Source organism: Muntiacus reevesi, chromosome 11, assembly GCF_963930625.1.
Source record: "Muntiacus reevesi chromosome 11, mMunRee1.1, whole genome shotgun sequence".
NCBI lineage: Eukaryota > Metazoa > Chordata > Mammalia > Artiodactyla > Cervidae > Muntiacus > Muntiacus reevesi.
In genome coordinates, this window is record NC_089259.1 from 24304504 (window position 1) to 24329702 (window position 25199).

At 36.1% G+C, this 25199-nt stretch overlaps 1 protein-coding gene across 7 annotated transcripts in view; it reads right to left on the reverse strand.

The window, feature by feature from the left end:
- The window catches only part of NBEA (neurobeachin), a 652386-nt gene that overhangs the window by 231624 nt on the left and 395563 nt on the right, over positions 1-25199 (reverse strand). For all 7 annotated transcript variants that reach the window (XM_065901711.1, XM_065901709.1, XM_065901706.1 and 4 more), the window contains one exon: positions 13854-13978. In XM_065901711.1, coding sequence (XP_065757783.1) covers positions 13854-13978 — 125 coding nt within the window. The remainder of the gene's footprint in view (positions 1-13853; positions 13979-25199) is intronic.

Below are 25199 nucleotides of genomic sequence, written 5' to 3' on the forward strand. Positions count from 1 at the left end.
GTCATGTCCGACTCTTTGTGACTCCACGGACTGCAGCACGCCAGGCTTCCCTATCTATCACCAAATCCTGGAGCTTGCTCAAACTCATGTCCATCTGAGCTGGTGGTGGAGAGTTCTGACAAAACGTGGTCCACTGGAGAAGGAGTGGCAAGCCATTTCAGTATTCTTGCCTTGAGAACCCCATAAAGAGTATGAAAAAGTACAGCACTTAAGTTACGTTTCTCTTTACGTCCTTTACAATTTCCTCATACATGAGGAAGGTGAACTACGTGATTTACAGTTCTTTCCTTCTTTTTTCCTGTAAGCATCCATTAAGAACATACTAAAAAAAAAAAAAAAAAAAAAATCCAGACGAATCTCCTAACTTCAGTTTCCTAAGCTGCTGGAAGAGGACTAAGTATTTACTAAGTGAACTCTTACAGGATTATTGCAGTGTTAAAATGAGACAATGGATGCTGAAATACTTTTAAATGCGTGAATATTATTTATACAGTGTTAGTCGCTCAGTAGTGTCCAACTCTTTGTGGGCTGTAGCCCACCAGGCTCCTCTGTCCATGGGATTCTCCAGGCAAGAATACTGGAGTGGGTTGCCATTTCCTTCTCTAGGAAATCTTTCTGACCCAGGGATCGAACCCACATCTATCACATCTCCCATAATAAGCTCTTAAAATGTTTTGTTAAAATGTTGAGAAAATAAACTAACAAGAGTATTAAAAAAGTTTACTAAGTCCTTAATTTAAAACTGAACAAGAACACAACCAATGCTTTACTGATTACAACACTGCTGCCTAAAGTTTATGCAAAGAGGGAAAAATGCAGGCTGATGTGAGGATCAAAAAACTCAAATAAGCTACCAAATGCATCTTAGGTTTTATGAGCACAATACCCAGCAGATACTGATTATTCAATAATGGTTTCCCTTCCTTCAGTTGGGATTAATCTTCCTGTCACCATGCTGTCGTGATACTCTGTTTATATTCAGTACAAGGCAATATGAGCCTTCAATGCCTCCATCAGACCAGATGCTTCCTGAAGACAGCAAGGACAGCATGTAGGCAGGTACCAATAAATGTTTGTAAAGTTGAAGAGAGTGTAAATAACTTACATTAAAAATTGTTTTCCCTCAATAATCATATCATTCACTTAAAGGTATTATTAAATAAAATGATATAAGTATAAATATATTTAAAATTTGTTTTTTATTTTGAATAGAGGCATCTTAAGAATATAAATATTTGTAGTATCTTACATAAGGAAAAAAAAACTGCTTTCTCCATAAAGTTGATATCATAATTTGTTTTACATAATTATATAGATGATCCATATAATAAATAATTTTCTTCCTTCATTGGAAGGAGATGGAAAGAATGGAAATTTCATCTCATTTTAATTTTATCTAAATATAATAACAGGAAATTCTAACATTTTGAAAATGTTAAACATCTTGAAATCAGTTTAAGATGGCATTCATTTTGGGGGAAGAAATTCTTTTCATTATACAGCATTTCACAACATTTTTAGCTTGGAAAATGTGTTTTGACAAAATGGACTAGGACTATTAATGACTTATGATACTTTGGCAAACTTTAAAATAGAGGTTATTTTTTCTCATTAAAGTTTAAATCAGAGGAAGAAATACCTTTACAGAATAGTTCTTTTAGTAACTCCAAATGATATTATTTAATTTCCACTTTAAAAGGAAAAGATTTTAAGATAAATATACCTCTCAGCTAATTACATGAGATATGGTGATAAAATCTTATGCAATAATACATATGAATTAATCTATTACTGAGAAGTTTACAATTTTGAACATTTCAAAAAAGATGAAAAAATGCTTTTTGTTGTATTGAGAAAACTATCACTGAAAAATACTTTATGCTAATCTTAATGTGAGATAAAAGCAGCAGATACATACATAGAAGAAACTTTACTGTAATAATCATTTACTAAAAAAACAAATAATTCTCTCCATAAATAAAAATTAAATTCTGCCTTTGACTTTATAGTACAAACATAGCATTTCCTTTCTTAAGAAGCATGAATGATGATGACAGAGAAATAAAGATCTGGTGAAGACCAAGGACTGAAAAAATACTCACCTGTACAGAAGAGGATTAAAGGAAAAACAGCCTTTGTAACAGAAAAGTCCTAATGGTGAAGATTGTTTACTTCAACTCGTTTTTGTTGACAGAGAATATATTTTATAATCAAAATAGATACTATCTATACCACCATAAAACTACCAAGAAACTAGCTTCAAATTTATAACGAGTTTGACTCAGAAACGGTAATCCTTCCCTGAACTAATAGTTGATGCTACTATTTATGGTCCACCTAGCATATCATTGCATCACATAAAATTAAGAGTACAGCGTCCTTTGTGCTTTTACTAATGAAATGAGTAACTTGTGCAGACTTTTGATCTTTTTAAACTAGACATAAACCTTATATCTGCAAGTAAGCTATTCTCTGAAAAGCCCAAAGTAAATATTTCAGTGTCAGGATAAATATGCAGAATTAGCAATATGGGCATTAATTAAGATGGTATGTTCACAGATTATTCTTCTAAGTGGTAAGTTCTTATTCACATTAGTTATGCTTGTAAACGATTTGCTAGACTATAAGAAATAAAAGAAAATGGCTACCTAACATCAACAGTTATTGCTCTGTGGAAAAGGACATCAAGGACACTTGCAAGTAAAAGAATTGGATCAATATTAACGTGATTTTCATTTCATGCTTCCCCAACTCCAGTAAGCTGACAATATACTCTGATTATGTGAACTGCCTCAGAGTAACACAGAAAAGGTTATTAGAGCAAGAGGTGGAAATGGAATGCACTTTTTACATTGACAGGTCTGCTAATAGAGTACACTGATTTTCAAAGACAAGCAGTGCATTTTTACAATTTGGTTCTGACAGCAAAAACGGAATTTCATTTATTCCTAATTCAAAATATTCATATGTAAGCAGTATTTCTTAGAGCAGACCAACAAAGGGGATATTCATAAACAGTAGTTTTAAACATAAAGAATGCAATTAAAAAGGTGCAAGAAAATATTGTTGAATTTAAGTGCAGCATGCTAACTTAACAATCTTCTTAATGGAGTGAACACAGAAGACTGCTCTATGCTTTTGAAAGGAAATTTGATAAGCCATACTTTAAACATGATGATAAATATAGAATCTCTGTGTTTTAGACTGAATATTATGTGGTAGGATTCTGATTAATCATTAAGTTAGACTGATTTCAAAATATTTTAAATAGGATTTCATTACATTAAAAATCACATGGCACACTTGTGGGGAAAAAATGCTAAAACATATAGAAAATTTAGGCCAGTTTGGGACCCTCTAAATAGCATAAAGAAGAGAGAGAATGGATTATTCACCTTTGTGACTTCTTGAATAAATAACACAGTGTTTGGTCCCTTTATTAAAAAGTATGCTTAGAAAAAGGTCAGCAGGAAATAAGTATATCAAAATGGCAAAGGCAGTTATCTCCACATGGTTGTCTTTGAGTGCCCTTTTCCTCCCTTCTTTAAATTTTTTGAGCATTATCTAGATTTTCTACAATGATCATGTTTATTTTCAGGAAAAAAGGAAGGGAAGATGAAAGGGAGGGGAAAACACACAAAAGAAATTTTTCACTATGAGTCTAGAGGGGTAGATGGCAGATGAGTGGCAGAATGGAAAAGTTTTGCAACTCTTGGAATGAAAGAAAAGATGAACTGGACATCTTGAACAGGGGCTGAGAGGATGGGGAGACTTCCTCTGGCAGTGAATGACATTAACCTGGGGAATGAAGCTTGGTGTTTCTTTTTTCAGATCAGTCGCTCAGTCACGTCCAACTCTTTGCGACCCCATGGACCACAGCACGCCAGGCCTCCCTGCCCATCACCAACTCCCAGAGTTTACTCAAATTCATGTCCATTGAGTCAGTGATGCCATCCAACCATCTCATCCTCTGTTGTCCCCTTCTCCTCAAGCCTTCAATCTTTCCCAGCATCACGGTCTTTTCTTTCTTAAGCCTTACATAAAATTCAGTGTGGATATTTTACTTTAAAAATATGAGAAATGGGAGTAGAAGATGTTTTGGATAAATAAGCAACTGGCTTGGAGACATGGAAGTTTTAGTTGCTTCAGTTGTGCCTGACTCTTTGTAACCCCAGGGACTGGAGACCTCCTCTAGGCTCCTCTGTCCATGAAATTCTCCAGGCAAGAATGCTGGAGTTGGTTGCCATTCCCTTCTCCAGGGGATCGTCCTGACACAGGAACTGAATGCACTGTAGATAGATTCTTTAATTTTTTAAAAATAGGATAGTTAAGAGAGGGTGTTGGTATAGGTTGTCTAATATACTTTTCAAAACACCAAAGATATTTTAAATAATGTTTTTATAAATGACAATGAATGCACAGTCTGTGAATGACTGTCAGTTCATCTGTACTGAGAAACCTCTGTGGATGATAGACTAGACCAGTGGGCCAAAATTCAGCAGGTTAACTTTAGAGAGGGGAAATGTTCAATGAGACTCTTGCACTTCGAAAAATTTCAAAAATATCTACAGCAACACACTGTCTAGGAAAAGAATGGTGTTTAGATTGAGATTTTGCACAATCTAAAATTTATTAGTTAAAGCCTTCATGGGTGGGTCAGTGGCAAAGAATCTGCCTGCCAAAGCAGGAGATGCAGGTTTGATTCCTGGGTCAGACGATCCCCTGGAGAAGGAAATGGCAACTTGCTCCAGTATTCCTGCCTGGGAAATCCCATGGACAGGAAAGCCTGGTGGGCTACAATCCATGGGGTTGTAAAAGAGTTGGACCAACTTAGCAACTAAACAATAACAAGCATTTATTAGTTAGCATGACACTTAGTTTCCATGCTCTGTCATTTTCCCAAATAAAAATCTTCTACGCTCTGCTGACAAATTCTTTCACAGTATAGCTGCAAACAGCCATCTCCCTATCTCCCCACACACTTTTTTTGTTCCCCAAACAATTCATGTTGTGTTGTGTGGTCCCTTTGTCCAAGTTGCCAACATTCTACTTACTGGCTTGGGAAGCTCTCCATTCATCCTTTCAAGTCTAACTAAAATTTATTTATTCAATCAGACAGCCTTATTCACTGAGTTTGTGTAATATTTTGAATATACTTTGATGAAAATATTTATCATACTCTATTTTAATTATTTATAAATCTAATTTTGGGGTACATTTTATAAAAGTTAGTCTAAAAATATGGGCAAGAATATGAGCAGTTCCATGCCACTCAGCAATAGATCTATCGATATAATAACTTTGTCAGCTCCTTATTATCTTTGGTGACTTTTGACTCACTAGGTGGAAATACAGTACAGACATAAAAAAACAATTTCAGAATTTGAAAATACCATACTTATAGACCTATTCCATACATTGTCAGACTTCAATGTGGTTATTGAAAAGGATGAATATATGTGTTAAAATGCTGTATGTATACCTTGAAATAGGAAGGAAAGATAAGAAAGCCTTCCTCAGCGATCAATGCAAAGAAATAGAGGAAAACAATAGAATGGGAAAGACTAGAGATCTTTTCAAGAAAATTAGAGATACCAAGAGAACATTTCATGCAAAGATGGGCTCAATAAAGGACAGAAATGGTATGGACCTAACAGAAGCAGAAGATATTAAGAAGAGGTGGCAAGAATACACAGAAGAACTGTACAAAAAAGATCTTCACGACCCAGATAACCGCGATGGTGTGATCACTCACACTCACCTAGAGCCAGACATCCTGGAATGTGAAGTTAAGTGGGCCTTAGAAGCATCACTACAAACAAAGCTAGTGGAGGTGATGGAATTCCAGTTGAGCTATTTCAAATCCTAAAAGATGATGCTGTGAAAGGGTTGCACTCAATATGCCAGCAGATGTGGAAAACTCAGCAGTGGCCACAGGACTGGAAAAGGTCAGTTTTCATTCCAATCCCAAAGAAAGGCAATACCAAAGAATGCTCAAACTACCACTCAGTTGCACTCATCTTACATGCTAGTAAAGTAATGCCCAAAAATCTCCAAACCAAGCTTCAGCAATACGTGAACCGTGAACTTCCAGATGTTCAAGCTGGTTTTAGAAAAGGCAGAGGAACCAGATATCAAATTGCCAACATCAGCTGAATCATCAAAAAAGCAAGAGTTCCAGAAAAACATCTGTTTCTGCTTTATTGACTATGCCAAAGCCTTTGACTCTGTGGATCACAGTAAACTGTGGAAAATTCCTCAAGAGATGGGAATACCAGACCACCTGACCCACCTCTTGAGAAATCTGTATTCAGGTTAAGAAGCAACAGTTAGAACTGGACATGGAACAGCAGACTGGTTCCAAATAGGAAAAGGAGTATGTCAAGGCTGTATATTGTCACCCTGCTTATTTAACTTATATGCAGAGTACATCATGAGAAATGCTGGGCTGGAAGAAGCACAAGCTGGAATCAAGATTGCCGGGAGAAATATCAATAACCTCAGAAATGCAGATGACACCACCCTTATGGCAGGAAGTGAAGAAGTAAAAAGCCTCTTGATGAAAGTGAAAGAGGAGAGTGAAAAAGTTGGCTTAAAACTCAACATTCAGAAAACTAAGATCATGGCATCTGGTCTCATCACTTCATGGCAAATAGATGGGGAAACAGTGGAAACAGTGACAGACTTTATTTTCTTGGGCTCCAAAATCACTGCAGATGGTGACTGCAGCCATGTAATTAAAAGACACTTACTCCCTGGAAGGAAAGTTATGACCAACCTAGACAGTATATTAAAAAGTAGAGATATTACTTTGCCAACAAAGGTCTGTCTAGTCAAGGCTATGGCTGACTATTCCAGTAGTCATGTATAGATGTGAGAATTGGAAAAGCTGAGCGCCAAAGAATTGATGCTTTTGAACTGTGGTGTTGGAGAAGACTCTTGAGAGTCCCTTTGACTGCAAGGGGATCCAACCAGTCCATCCTAAAGGAGATCAGTCCTGGGTGTTCACTGGAAGGACTGATGTTGAAGCTGAAACTCCAATACTTTGGCTACCTGATGCGAAGAGCTGACCCTGATGCTGGGAAAGAATGAGGACAGGAGGAAAAGGGGACAACAGAGGATGAGATGATTGGATGGCATCACTGACTCAATGGACACGGTTTTGGGTAGACTCTAGGAGTTGGTGATGGACAGGGAGGTCTGTCATGCTGTGGATCATTGCGGTCGCAAAGAGTCAGACACAACTGAGCGACTGAACTGAACTGATACCTTGAAGTAAACAGCAGCAATTAATTACATGAAATTGTATTAATGTGAATGCTTTAAATGAAATGGTTGAAAGATATGATTCCTGCCCTCAACTTTTTTCCTTTTATCTCAGAATATAAAATACCTAAAGTCAAAATACTTTCTGATAACTTCATCAGGTGAGCAACTGCCAAGTGCAAAATATTGATCCCATTTAAAGAAGTAAGTTAGGCTTTTTTTATGCCTCCATGTCTTGGAAATTCCTGTTATTAACTCAGCTGCTTCTGATAAATTCCTAACCTTCTCTCAAGTCAGTTCATAAGCAATTACTTCAGTGAAGCTGATTCCAACCCACTAGCCCCAGAGTCATTCATCTTCCTTCTGCTCCTTTATGAAGCACCACTTCCCTCTATGAGAACAGCTTATTTCTTTCCACTAGACCAGGATTTTCACCTTGGTACTAGTGATGTTTTCAGCTGGATTTTGTTGTCCTTTTGATGAACTGTCTGGTGAATGGTTGGGTATTTTGGCAGCATTCTTAGTCTCTACTCTTTAGACACCAGGAACACAGGCTGACTTCCATCCCTGTTGAGAATCACTACACTAAACTAAGTGCTGTGAGGAGGCAGAAACTGTCTCACCCTCTGAATCCTGTACTTTGTGCATGCATGGCATGTGGAAGATACCTGGTAAATGCTTTCAAATAAATGAAGCTACTTGTTTCCTCTTGAGTCAGTTTAAAGCCTTCCATCTAAAGCTTCAACATAAAAACAGGGGAGTTGTTAAAGCCTTGGTTGACATGAAAATGTTCTTATTTGAAAACTTTAAAACGTATTTTATAAACGCATTTTATAAGTCAGCTTTTAAATAATCCACTTTAGTTCTTTTAAGAGACTTATAAAACCATGAGGTAAAGATGAGATTATATTAAAATATAGCAAAAAGAGCTAAAAGGTGATTCCATGTATGTCTTTCTCTCACTCATACAAGTTACATCTTTAATTTTTCAATAAATTATTTTAACAATAATCAGATCATCTGTTTCATTCAGGTATGATGATTTAATTAATAATACACCAACTAAAATGAACTTATCAATGAACAATTATAAGATGTCTGCTAGAGACAATATGGTACAAACAATCGAGTCCACTAGGTTAAAAACTCAAATAATCTTTTCCAACTATTCTAAGTGTAAACTCTTCAAGAATTGAAGTCAGAAAAAAAAAATGAAGTCAGAAAATTTGAAGTTCCTGTCTCAACAACCGTATGTGGCTGCATTAGTATTTTTTTTATTCTCGGTGCTTTTCTTGTTTCTTGATGACTGCAAGTAGCACTTTACAATAGTCATGCATATACCATCAAAACTAATTTAATTCCAGATTTATTACAGAGCTGCTTTTTATTCATCAAGGTCATATCATGATAGCTTCACAAGCTTGGATAAACCAGGTGTTAAGCAGACACATCTCTGAGGAGCCTAAGGATGCTCTCATTTGCAGTTCTCAGCATATCTTATTATTTATTGCCAAGGAAATGACTGATTAACTTTGTCATCTTTGCTCCATGTTTTTTTTTCCTCCGGCTAAAGCAGCCTGCCCTCCTCTGTGATGCCTGATCAGACCTATTTAGGATGACGTCTTTGATCACAGACATGGGGGAGTCTGAGATCTTAAGCTTTGATGAAATATTGTTCCACTATAATTTCATGGAAGGGAAACAGAGTCCAAAATGATAACTGACAGTCAACAAGACAACCAAACTTATTAAGATTTTAGCTATTTTTTGACAGCATAATCTTTCAGTGCCAGAATCTGTCTAGTTTAGGTTTTATTTTAATATACAAGCAATACATAGAACACTCCTATTTCAATCATTTGCTTACTATTTAATTTGCCCTGATGAAGAAAGTCTAGCAGATCAAAAGATGAATTTATAGTTTAAAATATTTTCCTTATATTGTTCCATTGCTATGGTCTGCAAAATTCCTGGTAATCAATTAAATTTGCACTTGAATGAGATTTTAGTATTAGAAAATACTGAAATAGCACATTGAGTACATATGAAATTAGAACATTAAACACCAGGAAAAAAATTACATGCCTCTAGGTTTTTATTAATCACATTCCAACACCAGAGGCTGAAAGTATATCAAATCACACCAAATCTTTTGCACATGACAACCTCATAAATTATTCAACTCATTAGTATTACTAAGAAGCATGAAAAACTCCATCAGTGCTAAGGATGTTTTCCAACTGAAAAAGGTCAACCAAAAGTTTTAATAATGAAATGGAAGAGAACACTTTTCAAAGTAAATATGAAATAATTCTCCTTTATGTCTCTTTGAAAATATATCCAATTCTGATTATTTGTTCATTTAAAAGAAAGTATTGCTAATGTATTTGTTTTGTGGCTCCAAATAAACTACCAAAAAATAATGTCAGGAAATTTAAATTGCAGCTGTTTCTGCCCAGCACACGAAAGTTTAACTATAATTTAATCTAAAATGTCTGAATGAAGGAAAACTCTAGTGATTCAAAACATATTTATTAAAACATTAGCTCTGCAAATTCAGTTTCACTTCTGTTATATTAATATAGGCTCACATTCTTGAAACATAGTGTACAACATGAACAGAGAGACATGACCAGTGATCAATCTCAGGGACTGCTTTGATGGCCATGTAAATATTCCCTGTTTAAATAATTTTAGGTTATTCTTTCAGCTTGTACAACTTGGTTAACATTCTAAAAACTTAGATCACTGATTCAAATACTTCTAGCCATACTTAACATTCCAGTCATAAAATATTCTTTTGTTCCTAAAATAATTTTGTTGCCACAATGTAGATGAACAGAAAAAACAAAACAAAACTGACTATAGATTATAGCAGTTTCTCTGTGCATTTAATGTTTAACTTTCAAGACACAATTTGAAATACTGCAATTATTTAATACAGAAGAAGAAATAATTGAATTTCAACTTGTTCTAGAAGCTCTCTCAAAATTCGTAGGTTTGTACTATATTTATACCCTTCATCTATGTCTACACAAACCAAAACATTAAATCATTTGGATGTTAGTCTACACACTGCCAGACTTTTAGGTACTTAAAACACATTTAAATGTTTAATGGCAGGCAGAATGGCCAGATGATGGTCTGAGTTTTGTTAGCTTTTATGAATATTCTGGGAAAATGTGAATACAAAAGCTTTCTCTAAAATATACAAAATATGTTTTCAATTAAGTCTTTCAACATCTATTTTCATTGAATGAAGTGCTTTGTAATAATTACTGACATTTACTTCCTATTTCTTCTGAAGAAACACTTTATACATAGGTTAGAAGGCATAAAAGTGTTTGGGAGAAGATACAGGACTATGTTCCTGGCCATCTGTAATTCCTCTTTCGACTTCTAGGTACAGATCACTCCAGGGAGAACTTTTCACTCACCTCTTCACATCCTCCATACTTCATCTTACTCCCTACCCTCTACCCACTTCCTGAAGTCCTCTGATGTGAAGTTGAAGAGGAGTGTTCTAGAACTGTTTTTGGAAATAGAATTGTTTGAGTTCTTTTTTGTCTTGTACTATCTATCCTAGGGGCTTCCCAGGTGGCTCAGTGGTAAAAGAGTCTGCCTGCAATGCAGGAAATGCAGGAACCATGGGTTCAATCCCTGTGTTGGGAAGATTCCACGAATTCAATGCCTGGAGAAACCCATGGACAGAGACAGGAGCACGGTGAGTTACAGTCCATGGGGTCACAAAGAGTTGGACACGACTGAAGCGACTGACCACAGTATAGCACACTCTACCTTAACTCCAGGAATGACCACAAAGTAAACCTGGCATGGGTACCATGTAGATGTCCTGAATGCTTTACGGCATACATGTGGTCTTTGTTCTAAATATGCATAAAATAAAAACATACCCTACTTTCCTTTTATCAAAGAATCCAACTCAGGAGGGATAACAGGTTCTGAATATTGCCAATGATCTACTATTCAAAATTCATAAACAACTGTGTTATTCTGTGCCAAGTCGCTTCAGTCACGTCTGACTCTCTGCGACCCCATGGACTGTAGCCCACCAGGCTCCTCTGTCCATGGGATTCTCCAGGCAAGAACACTGGAGTAGGTTGCCAGGCCCTCCTCCAGGAGATTTCCTGTCCCAGGGATTGAACCTGCGTCTCTTATGTCTCCTGCATTGGCCAGGAGGTTCTTTACAACTAGCACCACCTGGGAAGCCCTCATAAATCACTATATATTTTAAGACACATTTATACTACACAGATGTTTACTATCACCTATATCTTTCACCTATTTAAAAATCAGAATTTTATATTTTAGTTTAGATACATTAATAATGGTTACTATATTACTAAAATACATGACAGTCAATCTTAAAAAGATGTTAATAAAAAAATAAGTTTGTTTCTGATAAGGTTTGACACTGGTTTAGCAAAAGACACATTTTACAAATTGAATATACTCAATAAGGCATCCATTTTTATAGAGAAGCAAAAGAAATATTTTTCTAACACCCTTTCTACAAGCAACCTGTAAAATGACAAATGCGGTATAAAGCGAATCCTATACAAATGTGGTATTGGCAACTCAATTGGCGTAATAATATCACGCCAGCCCAACCTCTAATACAAATTGTTTTTAGATGTTTCTAATTTCAAATGAGATGAATTCAACATGAATTGATGGAAATGCCTAAATGGATGTATATAAAATGGAAGTTTTAAAAAGTTTAAGTTCATATTATAAAGCATGCCACTTTAAGTAGATATTTTTAAGAATTTCTTTTGTAGGACATAAAGGTAACAACTCATTTTAAGTTGGTGTTAAATCCTTAGGTATCAGAATCCTTAGGTGATTTTTTTTTTTTTTGAGTTGATTAAAGAAATCACCTACAGTACAAGTCAACTACTTTATATATATATATGTATATATATATATATATTTTAGCACTGTCTCTCCTGTAGTTACTTTTACTGTATAGTATTATTTTAGGTATAATAGTTTTGGGACTTACCTGGTGACTCAGACTGTAAAGAATCTGCCTGCAGTCCAGGAGACTGGGGTTCAATCTCTGGGTCAGGAAGGTCCCCTGGAGAAGGGAATGGCTACCCACTCCAGTATTCTTGCCTGCACAATTCCATGGACAGAGGAGCCTGGAATCCTCACATATTTATTTTTGTTGTGATCCTCGGTAAATTATATCAATTCACAGACTATTTATACAGTAAATTTTCAAAGCTGTGTACATTTTCTTTCTATTAAGGTTACATATTTTCTCTATTTAATCTATCAGAACATGAATGGCATCCTCTGCTACATATTATTATGGTAAATTTTAAAACACATGGCTCACTATCATATGTTGGTGTTGTTTTGTCACTAAGTAATGTTCAACTCTTCTGTGACCCCACAAACTGTAGCCCACCAGGCTTCTCTGGCCATGGGATTTTCCAGGCAAGAATATTGGAGTGAGTTGCCATCTCCCACTCCAGGGGATCTTCCTGAACCAGGGGCAGAATCCTCGTCTTCACCACTGAGCCACCTGGGAAGCCCCATGGCTCACTTATTACACTCAAATAAAAAAATAAAAACAAAATCAAGTGACTGTGAGAATAAAAGTAGTTAATAACAAAAATATGTGGACAGTATTTAATTATGGTATTTTCTGAGGGCATGTTTATAAAATTTGTGATATGATCAATCAAACTTAAATTTCTTAGACTATTTAAAATTAGGTGCACAGACAGAATAGCCCTATGTTGGTGGACAGAAATCTAAAGTAGCAGCATCTTGATTAAATTACAAAAAAATTTTTGATATTTACTATCTATTGCACATTTTATAGAGGACAATTTAGGGTGCAATTCTACTGTGGTGTGATTGCTCACGCTATCTTTAATATAGGATGGTATTTTTCAAACTTTATTTGCAATTGGAGGATTGTGAACTTACACAGGCATACAGAGGCTTGATTTATTTTATTAGACTGAAAATGATAGAATAGAATAGGGTTAAAATAGAGAATGCCATGTAGTAAGATTATTAACAAGATATTTATTTCAGTTAAATACTCAAGTATGTGCAGGTATATGCGTATATAAATAACAGTACACATGTTTGCATATATATTTCATGTATACTCACACAGTGTACATATGTACACATACCCACACAAATTATACACAAAAATATATAAATTTGAATACACAGTTACTATAGTAAATTCTTTTAAGTGAAAAAATCTGAAAGACCAAAGTTCGAAACATGCTGAAAAGGAAAATGACTTTACTCTTGTTTTAGGCTGTGTGAGAAGGATGGTGGGTAATAACCAATTATGTAAAGTCTTCTAATCTATTACAAAGAAGCTGAAGAGTCTAACATACATCAAGTGGGAGAAATACTGGGTTAATTAAGTGTAACCTAAATGATGCTGCACAATAAAGTAGACTAAAGTAGAACATTTTTGACTTATGACACGGAGAACCTGAAAAGGTACTGAAAGAAAAAGAACTGTCAACCACAGAGAGTCACCTCACACAGAGGAGCATTCCTGCGTAAGAGGCACCGGAACTCACCGTACTCGATCGCAGCTTTGAGCAACGCTTCAGCATGAGTGGAGCCAAATGCATTACGGACAAACCGTCTCCTTCGACGAAGATCATCTTCCCAATAATCCAAACGCCAGAAATCATGCAATTGGCTAAGAATGGGAACATGAAAAACAAGAATGATTATTAATAATGATATATAACTGGAAATACACTTTTTCAAGTTATATGAATTAACAGACTGTTTACACAATGAAATTTAAAAGCTCTGCACACTTTCTTTTTATCTGGAGGCCTGGGTTCAATCCCTGGGTTGGGAAGATTCCCTGGAGAAGCAAAAGGTTATCCACTCCAGTATTCTGGCCTGGAGAGTTCCATGGACTGTATAGTCCATGGGGCTGCAAGGAGTTGGACATGACTGAGCAACTTTCACACATTGAACCTATCAAGAACGTGAATGGCATTATATATTACATATTATGGTAAATTTAATTCTTAATAATGAATACAATTAAATCTTTATTTCTCTAGTCTTATTGGAAAATTAAGGTAACTTTTGAGCTATTTCTGTTTTACAACTGCATTTGTATACTTATGTTTCCTCTGCAAATGAACAAACTTAAAATAGTAACATTCTCATATTTTAGGCATTATAACATTCAGGTCTGCTTTCCTTACAATGTTCCTTCTTCTACTAAAAACATTAATCACTGGGAGTTTAGAATAAATGCAGCATCAAATTACAAGTATTAATGGCACAGTTTGCATTCTTTTACACTGTTTTTAACAAGGCTTGTAAATCACAGGATAGACCCACTACAAATAGTTTGCAATTTAATGACCATGGTTTCTTAGTAACTGAATTAAGAACTATAAAATATTGCCCACTTGGATTTGGTGGAACAATGATTAAAATAATGTGCTGAAATATTCATTGAAATAATTCCCTACTGCCCACAGCAACCTGAGAAAAGTGCAATTTTATCCATTATTAATAATACTGAATTAGAGCTGCAAAAAATTCCAGTATGTGGTAATTGTCTTGGTAAATTATTATTCTAATGCTCACAGAGTCGTTGAATGATTTTATAGCTTTCAGCTAATATAAACCATCAACAATCTAGGCCATCATTGGGTAACACTTTAAACTATGTTACACTTTAAACCAATATTAAAAATGTACGTGATATTAGAGAAAACAACTGAAATATATTTGTTGTATATTGATGGAACAATTTACGATATCACTTTTAAGTTCAATTTAGTTTTGTAAACATTAGTGATAATGCTGCTGTTTGAAAAGTCTGTTTCTCTCTGTATAGTACTTGGAGACATATACTCAAAAGATAATATCAACATTCTGACTTTCCTGAGCATCACCATTCATAAAAACATATAAAATGCTTTCACAGAAGGTCCAATTTCAGGTTTTTTTTTGATATTTTATTATAGGAGAACACTGTGCTTGATTAAGGCAGAAACTATACAATTTGCTCATGATTATCTCTCTAGCACAATGTCTGGCACATACTATGTTTTTAATAAGCATTCAATGAATTAATTTAAAACAATTTTTGTTACTTTGAAAATCTGCAGAAAATTATAGTCATTGAGAACAAAAATTTTACATTTTATGGCTATTTAATTTTTTCTATAACTTAATTGTAAAAGGACATATCAATATAAGGGATACATAAAAACATTAAAATTATAATCATTTTAGGTATATTTTAATATACTTGTTTTTCTAAACATATAATTTTGTTTTTCTGTCAAAATAATGATTACCTGCTGATTAATTGTTACAAAGAGTGTACCTCTGCCATTAATTTAAAACAGGATAATTTCTATCCCTACAAACACAAACTAATTCTAATAGTTTGAGGAAGACCACTTGCTATAATGATTTTCCTTAAAAGTATGTTAAATTTAAGTAACCAATTTCACAAGCAGAAACCAGGTATCTGATGTTTTCACCAATATAACTTAAAAATAAACTGGATGATACATATATACAAAACAAACATAACAAAACTCTGAATGGAGCGTGGAAGGTGGACAGGTTAAGGACCACAGGGCCTGAGAACAAGGAAGTGGTGAGTTCCTCCCTATTTTATTTTTTTGTCTCAGATACCCTAGATTTGGAGGCAAAGAAGCTAGCAATCCAGACAGGACAACAGGTACAGACAAAAAAAAAGGAAAAGTCCCATAAAAGCATGTTTCTCTAGCAGAAAGATGAAGAAAAGGGCATCCTAGGAAGACAGGAACCTTGAAGACATTACTGTACTCCAGCCAAACACCACAGAGAAGCTACGCCCCCCACAGACACACACTAGCAAAGGATGAGTGGGGAGTGTAAATCTGAAACCTCATGATGGTCTAATGGGGAGGCCTCACATCCACACTGGGGTGGTGATATCAGAGAAAGTGAAATAGGAGCCAAGACTCTCATCTCTGCTGGTTGCTGACCAGGTCCCCTCCCCCCCCCCCTCCCAAATGAGTCAGTGGAAAACCTGTGGAGAGCCTACATCACCTTCCCCTGTGGACAGGAATGAGGCATCCTTCTCTCTTTCCTATGGGATGGTATCAGAAGGAGGCACAGTAGAGTCAGGACTCCTACTACTAACGGAAAGCAATGGGGCCACCCCCCAACAGTGGACACCACGTGGGGAGCTGGAACTCCCACCCCTGGCAAGCAGTAACGAAGAGTTGCCCACTCCCTAGGTGTCAATGGAAGGGAAGTGGGGAACCTAGATTGCTATCTCCACCTGGTAGTGAAGAGGCTGTTCTCCCCACCTGCCCAGGTAGAGCAATGTAAGAGAAAGTCAACTAAAATAGAAGAGTTAAATGAGATAAAATTATCTCAGAAAATAATAATTTAAAACATGTTTCAATTTTGAATTACTTGTTATACCATGAATCTGGAAGATCTCAAATGGAATGTACAAAGATCATTAATAGATGCCAATGCTGAGATGACAAGGATATCAGAATTTCCTGACAAGGCTTTTAAACCAGTCATGACGAAAAAGGCTAGGCTTCAGTGAGCAATTATGAACATATTTGAAAGAAAAAAATAAAGACTTAGCAAACAGTTCCAGCAAAATAAATAAATAAAACAGATGATGTAAAGAGGTACCAAATGGAAATTTAAGAACTATTAAATAAAGCAAACAAAATAAAAACCTTAGTAGATGGGTTTAACAGAAGAATGAAGGGGACAGAAGAAAAAAAAAATTAGTTAACCAGAAAACAGAACAATAGAAATCAACCAATCTGAACAGTAGAGAGTAAAGAGACTGAAAAAAATTGAACAGAGCCTCAGAGATTTATGGATTACAACATCTAACATTTGGGTTATTGGAGTCCTGGAAGGAGATGAGAAAGAAAGCAGGACTGAAATAGAGTCTGAAGAAATAATGGCTGAATACTTCCTAAATTTGAAAAAAGAAAAACACAACATAAATGTGTACAGATTTAGGAAGCTGAGTGACCATAATAAACCCAAAGAAACACAGTAAACCCAAAGAAATATATGCTAAGACATGCTGTAATTAAAGTTCTGAAAAATAAGGACATAGGAAAATGTAAAAGGCAGCCAGAGAAAAATGACATCTCACCTATAGAGGTAAAGCAATTAGAATGACAGCGTATTTCAAATTCAAAGCTATGGTGGTCAGGGGAAGTGTAAAATTTTTGCTATGTGCTAAAAGAACTGTCAACCCAGAATCCTACAAACTGAAAATACGCTTTAGGAAAAAAGAAGAAATGAAAATATTTTCAGACAATGAAAAAGAATTTGTCAGCCTCAAAACTAGTCTAAAAGAATGGCGAATGGCAATCATAAACACAAGGGAAGTTAGAACAGGCTTTACTTTTCCTCTAGTGTTCTCAAAATTGACAACACAATTTTGTTGTTGAAGCAAAAATTACAACACTGCCTGATGTGGCAGTGTTGTGCCTGAATTGTGTACAGAGGTAATGTTTAAAACAAATATAAATGAGGGAGGGTAAAGTGATGTAAGGGTTTCACCGATAGCTCAGCTGGTAAAGAACCTGCCTCCCAAAGCAGGAGACACAAAGAATGTGAGTTTCACCTCTGAATCAGGAAATATCCTGAAGGAAACGGCAACCAACTCCAGTATTCTTGACTGTAGAATTCCACGGACAGAGGAGCCTGGAGTGTGCGCACACACACACAGAGATGTAAAAATTTCTGTACTTCACTTGGACTTGTAAAATAATACCACCAGTAGACTGAGATGAGCTATGTACACAGAATGTAATAATTAGAGCAAGCTAATTACTGAGTTATAGATGGAGGTTTGTGACATTATACAAGAGACAGGGATCAAGACCATCCCCAAGAAAAAGAAATGCAAAAAAAAAAAAAAAACCAAAAGGCTTTCTGAGGAGGCCTTACAAATAGCTGTGAAAAGAAGGGAAGCGAAAAGCAAAGGAGAAAAGGAAAGATATTCCCATTTGAATGGAGAGTTCCAAAGAATACCAAGGAGAGATAAGAAAGACTTCCTCAGTGATCAATGCAAAGAAAGAGAGGAAAACAATACAATGGGAAAGACTAGAGATCTCTTCAAGAAAATTAGGGATACCAAGGGAACATTTCATGCAAAGATGGGCTCAATAAAGGAGGGAAATGGTATGGACCTAACAGACACAGAAGATATTAAGAAAAGGTGGCAAGAATACACATGAGAACTGTACAAAAAAGATCTTCACAACCCAGATAATCACAATGGTGTGATCACTCACCTAGAGCCAGATATCCTGGAATGTGAAGTCAAGTGGGCCTTAGGAAGCATCACTACGAACAAAGCTAGTGGAGGTGATGGAATTCCAGTTGAGCTATTTCAAATCCTAAAAGATGATGCTGTGAAAGGGTTGCACTCAATATGCCACCAAATTTGGAAAACTCAGCAGTGGCCATAGGACTGAAAAAGGTCAGTTTTCATTCCAATCCCAAAGAAAGGCAATGCCAAAGAATGTTCAAATTACCACACAATTGCACTCATCTCACACGATAGTAAAGTAATGCTCAAATTTCTCCAAGCCAGGCTTCAGCAATACGTGAACCGTGAACTTCCAGATGTTCAAGCTGGTTTTAGAAAAGGCAGAGGAACCAGATATCAAATTGCCAACATCAGCTGTATCATCAAAAAAGCAAGAGAGTTTCAGAAAAACATCTATTTCTGCTTTATTGACTATGCCAAAGCCTTTGACTCTGTGGATCACAGTAAACTGTGGAAAATTCCTCAAGAGATGGGAATACCAGACCATCTGACCCACCTCTTGAGAAATTTGAATGCAGGTCAGGAAGCAACAGTTAGAACTGGACATGGAACAACAGACTGGTTCCAAATTGGGAAAGGAGTATGTCAAGGCTGTATATTGTCACCCCGCTTATTTAACTTATATGCAGAGTACATCATGAGAAACACTGGGCTGGAGGAAGCACAAGTTGGAATCAAGATTGCTGGGAGAAATATCAATAACCTCAGATATGAAGAAAACACCACCCTTATGGCAGAAAGTGAAGAAGAACTAAAGAGCCTCTTGATGAAAGTGAACGAGGAGAGTGAAAAAGTTGGCTTAAAACTCAACATTCAGAAAACTAAGATCACAGCATCTGGTCCCACCACTTCATGGCAACTAGATGGGGAAACAATGGAAACAGTGACGGACTTTAAATTTCTGGGCTCCAAAATCACTGCAGATGGTGACTGCAGTCATGAAATTAAAAGGCACTTACTCCTTGGAAGGAAAGTTATGACCAATCTAAACAGCATATTAAAAAGCAGAGACATTACTTTACCAACAAAGGTCCATCTGGTCAAGGCTTTTGTTTTTCCAGTAGTCATGTATGGATGTGAGAGTTGGATTATAAAAAAAGCTTAGTGCTGAAACACTGATGCTTTGAAACTGTGGTGTTGAAGAAGACAAGAGTCCCTTGGAGTGCAAAGAGATCCAACAAGTTCATCCTAAAGGAGATCAGTTCTGTGTGTTCATTGGAAGGACTGATGTTGAAGCTGAAACTCCAATATTTTGGCCACCTGATGTGAAGAGCTGACTCATTTGAAAAGACCCATATTCTGGGAAAGATTGAAGGTTGGAGGAGAAGGGGACAGCAGAGGATGAGATGATTGGATGGTGTCACTGACTCAATGGAAATGAGTTTGAGTAGACTCCAGGCACTGGTGATGAACAGGGAGGCCTGGGGTGCTGTGGTCCATGGTGTTGCAAAGAGTTGGACACAACTGAGCGACCAACTGAACTGAACTGAATTATTGAGCAACGCAATTAGAGCAACACTAAAAAGCTATACAAAGACGTATGTTAAAAATGACTATAGCTAATGAACTATCAGAAAGAGAAATTAAGAAAAACCTCATTCACAACTATGTCAAAAAGAATACCTAGGAATAAAATTAACCAAAGAGGTTAAAGACCTGTATGATGAAAACAAAGACACTGCAGAAAGAAACTGAAGTAGAAAAAAAAAAAGGAATTATATTCCATGCTCACAGATTGAAAGAATTGATTCTGTTGAGATGTTCATATTATCCAAAGCAATCTACAGATTCAATGCAATCTCCACCAAAATCCCAATGCTATTTTTCACAGAAATAGAATATAGAATCTTAAGATTTGTATGGAACCACAAATGGCCCAAATAAACAAAGCAATCCTGAGAGAAAGAGATAGCAAAGCTGGAGGCATGATGCTTCTTGACTTCAAACTATATTACAAAGCTATACGAACCAAGACAGTATGATATTGACATAAAAACAGACACACAACTTAATGAAACAGAATAGAGAGCCCAGAAATAAATCGATATATTTATTTTCTCAGTTAATTTATGGCCAAGGAGCCAAGAGTACACAATGGAGAAAGGACAGTCTCTTTGAAAAATGGTGTTGGGAAAACTGAACAGCCACATGCAAAAGAATAAAACTGGACCAATCTTACATGATACATGAAAATTAACTAAAAATGAGTCAAAGGCTTTAAAACGTAAGACCTGAAACCATAAAACTCTTAGAAGGAAACACAGGCGGTAAGCTCCTTGACATCTGTCTTGGCAATGAGTTTTTGAATTTGATATCAAAAAATCCCCTGGTGGCACTAGTCGTAAAGAACCTGCCTGCCAGTGTAGAAGACATAAGAGACATGGGTTTGATCCCTGGGTCAGGGAGATCCCCTGTAGAAAGACAAGGCAACCTACTCCAGTATTCTTGCCCAGAGAATCCTCACAGACAGTGGAGACTGGAGGGCTGCAGTTCATAGGGTCAGAAAGAGTAGGATATGACTGAAGTGAGTTAGTACACATCAAAAGCAAAGGCAATAAAAAAAACAAACAAGTGGAACTAAATCAAACTAAAAAGTTTCTGCATAGAAAAAAATCAGCAAAATGAAAAGGCAGCCTATCAAATCAGAAAAAATATTAGGGAACCATATATCTATATCTGATGAGAGGTTGATATCCAAAATGTATCATGAACTTGTAAAACACAAAACAACAACAAAAACACCAAACAACCTGATTGAAAAATGGTCAGAGGATCTGAATAGACTATAATAATAAAAACATTTTCATCTGTAATTTCTAAAATCTAAAATCTATTGTTTTTTTTTTGAGGGAAGTGGGAATTGAGAAAATTTAGATATTTTTTCTCTGATTTGTTCTTCTGGTATTTCCCCTATTTTCTATGTGGAAATTATCTTGATATTACTAAGAGTCCAGTCTTTGATCATTTGCAGGGTTTTCAATATTTGAACAGACTCTTTTAAAAACTCCGAAGTTCTGTTTCTTTTGAATCATGCTTGTTTTTCTGTTTATCATTTAAAGATAGTATGAGTACAAGACAGGTATTGAGAGCTGTGCTTTCAACTCTGAGTAAATAGTATCATCCAATAAAATGAATATTCATTTATTTCGTTCTCTCTTTTCTTCAACGTTTTCATTCAAAAATATATTTACTGAGTACTTATCCTGTATTAGGCAATGTTCTTGGTGTTGGAGATATAGTATAGCAACTTAATATGTATAAGATATATTCCTTTCCTTTTATTCTCACTCACATGCTATTCACCCTGCTTTCCCACTGAAATTGAATATGTATTATTGACCCTTTAACTAAATCACTCCTATACCACACCTGTTATTTAATATTTCAACATATGCATTTAGCTATATTCTTCTGTAACATGTGAACTATTCCAGGAAAAAAGATAATAGAGACTACTCTAATTTTTAAAATTTTAATTAAAAAATTTTAATTTTTAATTAAAACATAATTAATTGAAAAAATTATTAACTTTAAAACTACTCTAAGTTTTCAATAAGTTTTAACCCTAGATGTGATTAATAATTTGCAAGCACCATCAAAAATTTTTACTCTGTGATGTACCTATTTAGGTCACTAAATTTTGAGTACTCTAAGAGACTCTTTTAATACCTCACACAAGGTCAACAAGCACTTCTTTTCCTGAAGGAGCGCTCGTTCAGGTTTCCTGCTCTTGGAGAGCATCAGGTGGTCACACAGAGGACCCGCTCTGCCAGCACTCTCATGGCTGCCAGGCAGTCAGGCTGCACTGAAATTTCACTTGTTATGTGCAAGTTTATAGCAGCTATGATCTCATGCGTGACATCTCTAATGATGTCAGCTGGGAGGATGAATGTGCTATAATACGTACTATTTCCCAATATTTATTTATTTTTGTCCTTATAGCTTTGTTTTGCCTTTCAAGACTGACTTGTAGAAACACTGAGCATTATATATACATTTTATTCATGATTGTGATTTTACAAGTATAGTACATAATTGCCAGAAAAGAGGAGGTACAGAGCCAGTAATTAACGAAGGGAAGATTCCCAGTTAGGTTGTATTATGATAATTAACGTTACTATCAATGTAACTATTCACTAATTGGACTTTGGTGTTATTTTAGCACAAATAGGGTTCAGGAATCATCATTTTTCTCCAGGAAATTTTTAATAGTTACATTTTAGACTTAGAATGCACTCAATTTTCTTAAAAAAAGGATATCCCCCCTCCCCACTCCCCACCCTGGTCAGGAATCAATCACCTTCATAAGCTAGAAGGAAAAATGAATTTACCTGGTAAGGCATAATTGAACAATTAATTGGTTACTTGATATTTGATAATGAAAACTATCCAGTGGAGCAGACAAGAGTAAAAGGAACAAAAGAATATTCTTCTAAACATACATACAAAATACAATCAGAACTGAATTTGAGCTTGGCTAGAGAACTGGTGGTGGTCAGTTGAGCTCAAGATTTCTGGGCATGACCTAATTCTGTCAAGATCGACCAAAAACACATATGCTAATAGACTAATAGTTAAAAATTTTTATCCTCTCCTCCTCCAAACACACTGTAGATGGCATTTCACCATCTGTTTGGAAATAAAATGTCAGATGTGAGTCACTTCCAGACAAAAGTTTTAAGAGTCAGTGAGAATTTATTGTGTTCCCCTCCCTTTGTTGTAGTCAACAAGAAAACAAGCACTGATGTGGAGTCTCCATCATTTTCCATCCATGAGTGACTTCAAATTTGCAGAGCTTCCCTAATGAAGGTCCTATGTCACTGTAGTGTAATCTAACTCCAGAACTGAGGAAATTCCTAGAATAATAATACTTACAGAAGGGCCAGTATTTACTGAGAGATTATGGTATTCCAGGTACTTTTCTAAGTAGTGTATGTAGTAAGTCATTTACTCTCCATAAACTCCCTCTGAGATAAGTGAGCTCATTTTACAGGGGAAGAAATGGAGGTGCAGGAAACTGAATGGCGTGTCCAAGATTAAGCAACCAGTAGGTGGCAGAAGTATCTGTCCTCACTCCAGCTGACTTCCTAGCTCACACCACACTGCCTCTAACAGTAGAGAGAGCAACCAAGAAATGAACTATCTTGAGGATATTACTCTGAAAGCATCAGCACAGCTGTTTACTGCTTCTGTATAACCAGAACTAATTATTCTAAATGAAAAATGATACTTGAGAAGTACATAGAACTCACTTTGTCTATTCTGTAAGGGCATTCATTTAGTCCAACAGATATTTATTAAACACCTGTGAGCCAGGCCTAAGTCAAGTACTAGACATGCATGCTGCTGCTGCTGCTAAGTTGCTTTAGTCGTGTTCGATTCTGTGCAATCCCATAGACAGCAGCGCACCAGGCTCCCCTGTCCCTGGAATTCTCCAGGCAAGAACACTGGAGTGGGTTGCCATTTCTTTCTCCAATGCATGCATGCACGCTAAGTTGCTTCAGTTGTGTCCGACTCTGTGCTACCCCACAGACTGTAGCCCACCAGGCTCCTCTGTCCATAGGATTCTCTAGACAAGAATACTGGAGTGGGTTGTCATTTCCTTCTCCATGGATGAATATAAAGACATGATTCCTATCTTTGTGCAGCTTTCAGTCCATTTCATAATGTAAATAAATTTATAGTTTTTTTTGGTAAGTGTTAAAAAGGAAAGAGATGAGATATTCTCTTTAATAAAAATGGGGGAAACAAGTTACCGTATGAATGGATGTGCCAGTACACAAGCATGAGTATGCCAATGAAATATGATTACAAAGTATGTTGGAAAAACAAATTCTGTATTTATTGGCACTTAGTCCTCCTCCATAAGAAAAATCATCAACCTTTAATTTAAGATGTCTGGTGTGCCACTGAGTCAATTCCTAGTGACCTATATTACATCAATGTTATGCGTATGTACATACATACACTCTAAAGTATAAATCAACATAGATAAATTTGACATATGTCTAGCTGTTAGTAGTGTTCTGACCCTTCTATGTACTACTAAGCACTTCTCCCAAAGTTTCATTTCTCTGACACTTTTACATCCTCTCAGACCTGAGGTTGTATATTATATTTGGTGATTTAAATGACAAAGTGATTGGTGATGCTTCTGAAAAATGCATTCTTCCTGTCTCTGAAAAGTGTACCCTCACATCCTGACACTGTAAAGTCAGTTTACAAAGCCAAATCCTAGACTTTGGTCCAGGGTTTTCAAGTCAGGCTAGTTTGTTCCCTCTCCCTGCATTACTGAACCTGGAAGGAAAGATATGATTCCAAATACATCACGGGGGATGCATTGCAACGTCTGTCCATGTCATTTGTTCCCATCCATACCAGTGGGGAGTAGTTATTGTGAATGATGATTTTTGAGACACTCTCTGAAACATTTTGGATTCACAGAGAGGGAGACAGTGATTGATGAATGTATATGAATTAAACCAGACTTCCAATTAAATTTAATAAAGCTTTAAATGAAGAAAAAAAGTGAATATCATTAACCTGGTCGGGAAGATCACCTGGA